General features: G+C 32.0%; 1 protein-coding gene across 2 annotated transcripts in view; it reads left to right on the top strand.

The window, feature by feature from the left end:
* Window positions 1–10346, top strand: part of gabbr1a (gamma-aminobutyric acid (GABA) B receptor, 1a) — a 162952-nt gene that overhangs the window by 7758 nt on the left and 144848 nt on the right. For both annotated transcript variants that reach the window (XM_087284439.1, XM_087284438.1), the window contains exons 2-6: window positions 346–432; window positions 4124–4188; window positions 4318–4456; window positions 7676–7861; window positions 7986–8003. In XM_087284439.1, the coding sequence (XP_087140565.1) occupies window positions 354–432; window positions 4124–4188; window positions 4318–4456; window positions 7676–7861; window positions 7986–8003 (487 nt within the window). In that variant the 5' untranslated portion in view covers window positions 346–353. The remainder of the gene's footprint in view (window positions 1–345; window positions 433–4123; window positions 4189–4317; window positions 4457–7675; window positions 7862–7985; window positions 8004–10346) is intronic.

Genomic DNA, 10346 nt, shown 5'->3' with positions numbered 1-10346 from the left:
TCTCTCTTTTGACCCACCCTTGATGTGCTTTCCCACTTGAGGCAAAGCTCATAAAATCTTTACAGTGCAGCAACAGCTAAACGAATCCTCCTCCTCCTCCTCCTCCTCCTCCTCCTCAACAGTATGAGTTGTAATTAAATGAGACAGCAGGTTATTATTATGTTTAACACATCTGAATGCCAACAAGATCACATCATGCCACGAGCAGTTTAATTGGTTTGAAATGAGCATGTATTGTGACCTGAAATCAAGTATATTATTAGTCATCTCTCTCTCTCTCTCTCTCTCTCTCTCTCTCTCTCTCTCTCTCTCTCTCTCTCTCTCTCTCTCTCTCTCTCTTCTCAGATGCAGTAATGGAGCAGCTATTATTTCTTGTAATTTTCTACTTGCTTCCTACTCTCGTCTCATCTATACATAATTCAACGACCGGAGGTAAACTGTGTGTGTGTATGTCTGACTAAAGCATGTTGAATCACAACTGAACATCTAAAGTGGCTAATCTCTTATGCTTTGTGAGATTAAAGGTCGTTCTGTTTAGATGCTTTAAACTGAGTTGTATGGATTTGAAATGGTGAGTTGCCCTCAGTCCTTGTGGGATCATGTTCTGCCAGAGCTATAGAAGGAAAAATATTGATTGCATTGTCAGTTCTCTCTTTTCATTGTGAAAGCAATGTATATCCTACAGTCTTGAGGAATCAATGCAATTCGGCGTTATGTACAGTGTAGTATATTAAGCATATATCCAGTTGAAGTAAGAATTATTGGCCCCCTTTTGATTTTATTTATTTATTTTTTAATATTTTCCAAATGATGTTTAACCGAGCATGGAAATTTTCACAGTTTGTCTGATAATATTTTTTCTTCTGGAGAAAGTCTTATTTGTTTTATTTCGGCTAGATTAAAAGCAGTTATTATTTTTTTTAAAAAACATTTTTGGAACAAAATTATTAGCCCCTTTAAGCAAATTTTTTTTCAATAATCTACAGAACAAACCGTTGTTATACAATAACTTGCCTAATTGCCCTAACCTGCCTAGTTCACCTTATTAACCTAGTTAAGCCTTTAAATGTCACTTTAAGCTGTATAGAAATGTCTTGAAAAATATCAAGTAAAATATTATTTACTGTCATCATGGCAAAGATAAAATAAATCCAATAAAATAAATTATTAGAAATAAGTTTTTAAAACTTTTATGCTTAGAAATGTGCTGAAACAATCTTCCCTCCATTAAACAGAAATTGGTGAAAAAAATAAACAGGGGCGCTAATAATTCAGGGGGGCTAATAATTCTGACTTCAACTGTATATGCTTTAATACTATCAACTACTTTTCCCTTTTATGATTTATTATCATTTATACAACAGTTCTTTCCGGTTCTTGAATATGATTGGCTAATAGCCGTGCAATATTGTGCAAATAACAGCACTCGTACCGCCCCTTCACCCTTGTGTATTACTCCGCCCACATACAGCAACAAGCAGAGGACACTCTAAAGTTTGACAAATATTGCAGCTGTTGGGCAACATCATGTACTCTATAGGCTTTTTTTAGTCGAGAATGTAGTTGTTTAGATTGCAACTATACGGTTTATTTATAAGGATACTGCCTATTTTAAATATTTATAATTTCTGAGAGACCGCGTCAGCGACAATTAGCCTCTCATTGAGCAAAGACGGTTGATGTTGTCCATCCACAAGATGGTGACAGAGACTGCATAATAAGTGCTCAGAAGATAAAAAACAGCGCAATTTCAAACTACAGCTGATCAGATCATTATAAAATTAGTAAGTGATATTCTAATCCGATCCCTCTCTTTTGTATGTTGTAGTGCTGTATTTACACCATGTAATTTTAGTGTATTGATTGTGAGATGGGACTTGCATATCAGGAATGAATTTTGTCTTGGCCACTCTTTGTATAATCCTGAGTTACTTTTTGGTTGGCCATCTGTTTCTAATTAGTCTCCTGTTTTCATTACTGCTGACTCAGCTAAAAAGAAAGAAAGAAGAAATGCCTGCATGTGTTTAGCATTTTCCTTAGCGCAAACACATTTTTTTGGCGGGGTTAATTATTGTGATCTCTCGAATGCAACATAGAAATACTGAGAGATCTCTGCAGACTGATGGAATTTCATGCTGTTCAGCCTTATAATGTTTAACTGTCAGTAAAATCACCTGTTTTGTCATCACTTTTGACATTACGCAGGAGAATCATTCAAATACTAGCTCTAAAGTGACGTTGGTGAATGAGCAACCCTTTCTCCTGTTCTGACATCAGCTGCAGATGTGATTAAATGGCAGAAGAAAGTAGTTCCTCTTACAAAAGGGTTTTTAGACTCTGTGCTTAATTTTCTTTTTTATATGCATGATTGCGCCATCAAACTGTTGTATAAACACAATATCACACTCGGAGCAGTGCAATATGGCTGTATATTGTCACTGGTGGGACATTAAGGCACTTTGCCTGCTTCACGCCTCCTACTAGTGCTGATACCATATCGCACTGCTACTGGTGTGATATTGCTCATATAATGTATCGAATTATTGTATTGCCCAATATAAATTAATATTGAAATTTGAACATTAATATTAATATTTTGAAACATTAAACATTAATATTATGCTGTCTAAACATGAATATTGAAATGAATATGAACAAATGAAACCTTTTTAAATGAAATAGATTGCTTTCATGAAAAACAAAAGGTGTATTTTAAGGATTTTAACCCTTTAATTTTAGTTTGTTTGCAATGGAAAGCATTTCTTTCATGTTTCAAATAATCCTTTTTTCAATTAGTAGGTAAAAACAATAATATTATGCTGTCTAAATATGAATATTAAAATAAATATGAATAAATAAAACTTTTTTTAAACGAAATAGATTGCTTTTATAAAAAACAAAAGACGTGTTTTAAGGATTTTAACCCTTTAGTTTGCGATGGACAACATTTCTTCCATGTTTCAAATAATGATTTCTTAATTATTAAGTAAAAACAATAATATTATGCTGTCTGAATATGAACATTGAAATAAATATGAATAAATGAAACCTTTCTAAATGAAATAGATTGCTTTCATGAAAAAAACACTTATTTTATGGATTTGAACCCTTTATAGCTTGTTAACAATGGACAACATTTCTTCCATGTTTCAAATATTGATTTTTTTAAATATTAAGTGATAGTATGCTGTCTTAACATGAATATTGAAATAAATATGAAATAATGAAACATATATAAATGAAATAGATTGCTTTTTATGAAAAACAAACATGTATTTTAATGATTTGAACCCCTTATTTATAATTTGTTTGCATAATGCCGTTGCTGTTTGTGTGAAGAAAAACAGTAATGTGTATTATTTTCATATCTTCATGGCTAAGCAGATATTTTTTTTCATTATTATAAGATTTCATAAGTCAATGATCAGAAACAATATAATCTCAAAAACTGCCACTTAAAATCTTATACAAATATCTAAGTTCATATATATAAAAACGCTGATATCTTTACCAACACACTCACACCTTTATTATTACATTTTTTTAAAAACTCATTTGGCCTGAAGTGCTCAAAAGAAAACAAGAAATCTGTAAAAAATGACACATTTTACAATAAATAAAGAAAAATAAAAAATTTAAGCGTATTTATAAACTAATTTTTGAGTTTTTGTTCCAAAAATGCTATTTTATTTTATTTTTTTGTAAGGACATTTCTGTCCGGAATGTCCTGAGAGTTACTATATTTGTACCTAGTTTAAAAAAGATCTACAAAATAAAATAAGGGTGCAATAGTATCACATTTTTGATCAAATTTATGCTGTTTACATTACCATAAGAAAATAAATTAAATGATCTCTTCCATAACTTTCATTGCAATCCTTTTTTTTCTTACAGCCTTGCAGTACCATCAAAATTACCACAAAAATCATCAAACAAAATGTCCACGAGGATGCACAAGGGCTAAAATCCTTTTAAAACAGAATAGCAATACAGCCTTGTGAATATATCAAATACAGATTCACCAGAAACATGTCATTTTTCTCTGTTGATGTACATTTGTGTATTCTGACTAAGCTGAAAACCTTTCCGCTCTGTGCGTTTGATCCTCCCCCGTCTCTTTCAGGATGTGCAATCATTCGTCCCCCCAGAGACGGAGGGATACGCTACAGAGGACTGACTCAGGAACAGGTAAGAGTCTACAAGCGGCACATTAAACTGGCAGCTATAAACATCAATGCCAGTTCTGATAGGACTGTGACCTTCCAGCAACATCTAATTCAATCCAGTAAACATCTCTCTCTGTTTCTCTGTCTGTAGATCCGCAGTGTGCAGATCTTACCGGTAGACTATGAGATTGAATATATCTGTAGAGGAAGCCGAATTATTGTGGGACCCAAAGTTCGAAAGTGCCTTCCCGATGGCACTTGGACTGATATTAACCAGCTCAGCAGATGCTGTAAGTTCCCCGACTGTCCTGTTCCATTGATTCATATTGATATTGGTTACACGGCTCTCTGGAATACTGGATTCTGTTTGGTCAGTAACAGCATTTTTAGCTCAAGTGCTTTTATGTAATGAACTTATTTCGTATTGTGTTATTATATTATATATTGTGTAATATAATAAAGTAGATTTATGTAGATGTATGTAGATTTATTCTTAATTTATTTTGCTAACTTCCATGTATTAAACATGAACATGTGTATAAAGGTCAAAAATGAAATGTTTTTCTGACATCAAAACGTTTCTCTCTTGCTTAATTCCATTTTTATTTATGAGTCTATAATAATGCTATTCATACATTGATTTAAAGAAGATTTACACTCTTGTTAGTGAGTTTTTCCCCGCCACATTTGCAAAAATAACAATTTGTTGACATATCAAAAACAATTATTTTATTTTTTTATTTAAGGATTATCATACAGGACCAAAATACTAATCAATTGTCATATTAAATCCTTAAATATCGTGGAAAAGCTAGTCTGGTCATGCATTTTTATGTATTTTAATACAACCCCAAATCAGATATAGATGGGACAGTATGGAAAACTAATATAAAAAAGAAAGTAGTGATTTCTAAACTTACTTTGACTTTTGTTTCATTGCAGACAATACAACAAACATTATTCCTCAATAACAATAAAGTTTTTATTGGGATTTTTTTTTTTTTTTGACTTGTTGCTGGTAACCGTCTGGTCTGGTCTGGTCTGGTCAGGTGCTTGACTGGTGTCACGACCCGGCTCAAAGGCAATGACAAATTAAAGGAAGGACATACACAGGATGGTTTGGTACAGAAAAGTATTTATTTAAACATTAAAGAATAATCAAGTGCTTACTTTAGGTCAGCAAAATCAAATATTAACCAAAGCTGAAAATAAACAAAACAAAACAAACAGAAGCAAAAGCACGGCACTCCACAAGCCAACACTGCTGGCTTTTTATAGGGGGGAAAACAGGTGTTCCCAATTGAGCAGATGAGTCTCTGTACTTCCCGCTTTCGGCCAATCAGTGGGTTGGTCAAAGAGACTCGTCACACTGGCCTGTTTGCAATCCCGACCTGTCTCCAATAGAGAATGTGTGGAGCATTTTTTTTTATAATTCTTTATTAAGCAGAAACTTTTTGAAGCACAAAATGCGACAACGAAGACCCCGTACTGTTGTCCACCTAAAGACTTGTTTACAGAAGGAATAGGGCGAAATTACACCAGAAAACTCATCACTTGGTGTCTTCATGCCATAAATGTCTTTTAAGTGTTATGAAAAGGAATGGCACCATTACAAAGTGGTGAATGATTTACCGTCCTAACTTTTTAAAAAATGTATTGCAAGAACCAAAATTGGATTTTTTTTTTTGGCCCCTATAAAATCATGAGGAACACATTAAATAATGTTTGTTGTATTGTCTGCAGTGAAATATAAATCAAAGTAAATTTAGAAATCACTACTTTCTTGTTTTATTTGCGTTTTCCATACTGTCCCAAATTTTTCTGAATTGGGGTTGTAAATACAGTTCAGAATCAGTTGTATATTAAGTCAAGTCGAGCTTTAATGTCATTCCACTACATGTTCGGACATACAGAGGAACAAAATGTCTTGTCTCGCAGGACAACATTGCTACATAAGTTAATCATAAATATAAACACAACACTGGTCATCAGCTATACAAACAAACAAACAAACAAACAAACAAAAATCATATGCATAACTAACATACCTGTATACTAAAAGATGTTGCTTCTTACAATTTTTTTAACAACAAACTGATACTTAAGTATATGTTTATGTTACTAAACTGTAAGATTTGTTGTTTCTAATTTTTATTTATTTATTTATTTTTTTTTACAACAAACTGGTTACAATAAAGGAATGGAACATAATGAAGTTTCAACATTTTGAAATTTTATTTTCAAGAAATGGATATTTTAAACATTAAGGTAGACACTTTACTTGCGTTTAATGTGCTCTCTTTGCCTATGAAAAAAAAAAAACAATTTGTTGCACAGACCAAAATCCCATGTCCGACCCACAGTTTTCTAGAATTCTATTCTATTCTATTCTATTCTATTCTATTCTATTCTATTCTATTCTATTCTATTCTATTCTATTCTATTCTATTCTATTCTAGTTTTAAATGAAGTGTTTCATTTTGCAAAATAACCGATGTGTTCTGCTGTTTGTGTGTGTGGATGTGTAAATTTTGTGTAGAGTTTTGACAAAATGAGCCTTCATTTCAAAATTGTGCTTGAGCAATCATAAAAACTGTAAAGGAGCCAATAATATTGACCTTAAAATGCCTTTTAAAAAATTTAAAGCTGCTTTTATTCTTGCCGTAATAAAACAAAAAAGACTTTCTCCAGAAGAAACAATATTATCAGACATACTGTGAAAATTTCCTTGCTCCGTTAAATTCATTTGGGAAAGATAAAAAATTCTGACTTTAACTGTAAGTGAGGAATCATGTCAGGGCTGTATACGACTCACAAAAGATTTCTTCCTGCGTTGATGTCGACAAAGAAGAAGAAGCAAATTAATCACGTATTGATCTATGATTTTTAGTATTATACTAAAAATCAGTTTTAGTATTATATACTGCAGTTTTAGTATTATATACTGCAGTACAGTGCATCGTATGGCACTGAACATTGAGTTTAGAAATGTACTTCTCCCTGAAAACACAATGTTTTGAACCACGTGTTTTCTGTTTTGTGCTGTTTACTGACTGCTTGATAGTGTATGTCCTCTTGATCACTTTGTTTATTATTTGAGAGCACTGCTTCATTTTGAACACAGGTAAAACTGTTTGAGTCAAAAGTTTCATTTTGCAGGAGAAGTCAGAGGTTTTGGTAATAGTGCTTGAAGATGAGGTTTTGTGTTTATAGTTGTATAAGAAAATGGAGCAAGGGTTCGAAAACCGTAAACTTAATCGTTTTTGCAAATTTTATGGTGATCGAACATAAAAGAAATAGGTTTTCCAAATAAAAAAAAACTAAGAATTGTTGTCAACTCGTTTTAAATAAGTAGTTTAATCAAGCAGCCTTTTTTATGTATCCTATTGGTAAACAATAGCTTGGTGTTGTGGTAGTAGCATTACACTTTAAAGCTGTGTAATTTCAGGTTTAGATAAAGGTGCTAATGTGCTAAGGATGTTTGCTAACATTGTCGCTAAACTTTTCAGTGATGATGTGCCCGCGCTCCTGGATGTCCCTTGAGAACGGGAGGGTGTCGCTGCAGCCGCCGGGACCACCAGTAGAGGGCACAGTCCTTCATTACAGCTGCCATGCTGGATTCCTACTGGAGGGTTTTAATATCTCACACTGTACCAAACTGGGCAAATGGGACTCACCAAAACCCCTATGTGTCTGTGAGTATGTTTAACTATCTGTCAGACCAACCAAAATATGTGCAGTTCTATTATTTGAATAAATTTTAATTGCGCCTCTTGTTTTTTTTCTGTTTGTGACTATTTATTATTTGTCTATCATCAGATGACAGCAACTACACAGGTAAGACATAAACACATAACATCCCAAAGAGCTATGTTTCTTATGTCAAAGGTCACATTTGCAAAGATTTATTTTCATTATTGATATTTTACAGCTTTTGATAATTATTTTTGACAAGCCACTTGTAGGTTTGGTTAAAATGTTAATAGAAAAAATGTCTATAAACTGTTGAGGTCACCAACCTTTAAGAAACTGAGAGCTACTTCTTGGGTACCGATCAATGTGGAGGGCTACCAGTTTGATAAAAATTTCTCAAATAACAAATTTCAACAATGATTTAACAGGGTAGAAAATACCCTTTATTTAATGTATCAATGTGCAACACTTTATTTTCATATATCTCTGCAAATATTAACAATTTTAAATTATTATTTTTATATTAGATGGAGCTTACTGGTAAGTGGCGCTATGGTGAGCTATTTTTAGAACAGGCCTGTGGGCAACACATGTGATCCTTGCGGGCTACCAGGTGCCCGCGGGCACCATGTTGGTGACCCCTGGCTTAAAGCAACAGTTGCAGACCCCAATTCTCATGGAGTAGAAATAAAATTGTAACACTTTATTCAACCACAAGAGGGCTGTATTTTACCATCAATCTCTCTCTCTCTCTCTCTCTCTATATATATATATTATGCATTATGCATTCACAGTGGTATAAACTGTTATACGGGGATTAAATGTATATTTATAGTATATATTTGTATTTATTTATATCTAAGATATAGATCAGAGATCAGAGAAAGCTATTTCTTACTATTAAAGGGCTGATCTCCCCATACATCTTATTGTTTTTTATTATTAAATGAATTCAAATTCTGACCCAATATGTATTTTTTTTGTGTAAACTTTATTTATTGAACACAAGTGAAAAACTTTCATTGTATACAAATGTCCAATTTCTGCTTTTTATCTTTTAAACACTTTTATAAACATTTCTCTATAATCCGTATTATTTATTAAAAAAAAAAAAAAAAAAAAAAAAATATATATATATATATATATATATATATATATATATATATATATATATATATATATATATGTTAAAAGTCTTTATTTGAGGGCCATTTAATTTGTCTAAAATTAGTAAAATGCATGTTGAATCAAATTTGTGTGAAAACTTTACATTTAAGATGTGAATAGTTAATGTACAAATAATTCAAAACACATTATCTACATAATTGTTATTAATATATGACCTTCAAAGTTTTCCACATGCATGACAAACATTATATTTATATTTGTTCATGGTTCAAGCATTAAAACAAGAAAAAATGTTATGTTGTTGATATGGTTCTTGTTAACAGGTTAGTAAGTTAGGAAGTTTTTTACACATTGGTAGACTGTGGTTTGTTTTTGGATTTGGTTCAGACCAATAAAGAAAAGAATGCATTAGTGGTGTGATCAGACTTTGCATGTTTGATTTGATTAAGATGAACTCTAGTGTGATAATTCTGCCATCTGAACCTTGGTGTGCAGCAAATAAGAGAACTTAGACCCTTAAACATGATCTCTCATGTGGTTTGACTGAAATATCCACACAACATAGAACAAACATATCTAAATAAGCCAAAAAACAGGACATCAAGTCATCAGGTGTGACTAGAGCTGCACAATATATCATTTCAGCATCGATATCGCATTGTGTTTGTCTGCAATAGTCACATCACAAGGTATGCAATGTTGAGTTGGGAATATAGGTGGCCAGAAACCACAGGTCAAAACACACAACATTTGTGGAGACACTGTAGAATTGAACCATAATAGAGTAAAAGTTTATCATCTGCATCTGTTTTTAAGACCTGCGACAGTAGTTATTATGATGCACTACCTGTCAAAAAGTTTGATGGATTGTAGCCCCGCCCCTAAGGCGGGACTTCCGGTCTAAGCCCCGCCCCTTTTATATAAACTTTATAGTTCCGGTAATTAGATTCTTATCGGTTTTATATAAAATAATAGATCCGGTAATTAGATTCTTATCGGTTTAATATAAAATAATAATTCCGGTAATTAGATTTTTATCGGTTTAATATAAAATAATAATTCCGGTAATTAGATTTTTATCAGTCTAATTAAATTAATAGGCTATTTCCAGGTAATGAAAATATTGGTAATTAAATTCTAATCAAACAGAAATAAAATTATTATTATAATAATAACGGTAATTAAATTACTGTTATTAGAACCATTATTTTATATTTTTAGTTATTTGACTAAATTATATTATTATATTACAATATATTATATTATATTAAGTTATATAAAATTAATATTTTATTAAATAAAATTATGTATTGTATTATAATATATTATATTAAGTTATATTAAATCATTATTTTATTA

The sequence above is a fragment of the Danio rerio genome, chromosome 15 (genome assembly GCF_052040795.2).
Source record: "Danio rerio strain M-AB ecotype USA chromosome 15, GRCz13ab, whole genome shotgun sequence".
NCBI lineage: Eukaryota > Metazoa > Chordata > Actinopteri > Cypriniformes > Danionidae > Danio > Danio rerio.
Note: the sequence above shows the minus strand (reverse complement) of the source record. Positions and strands in the feature narration are given on the sequence as shown.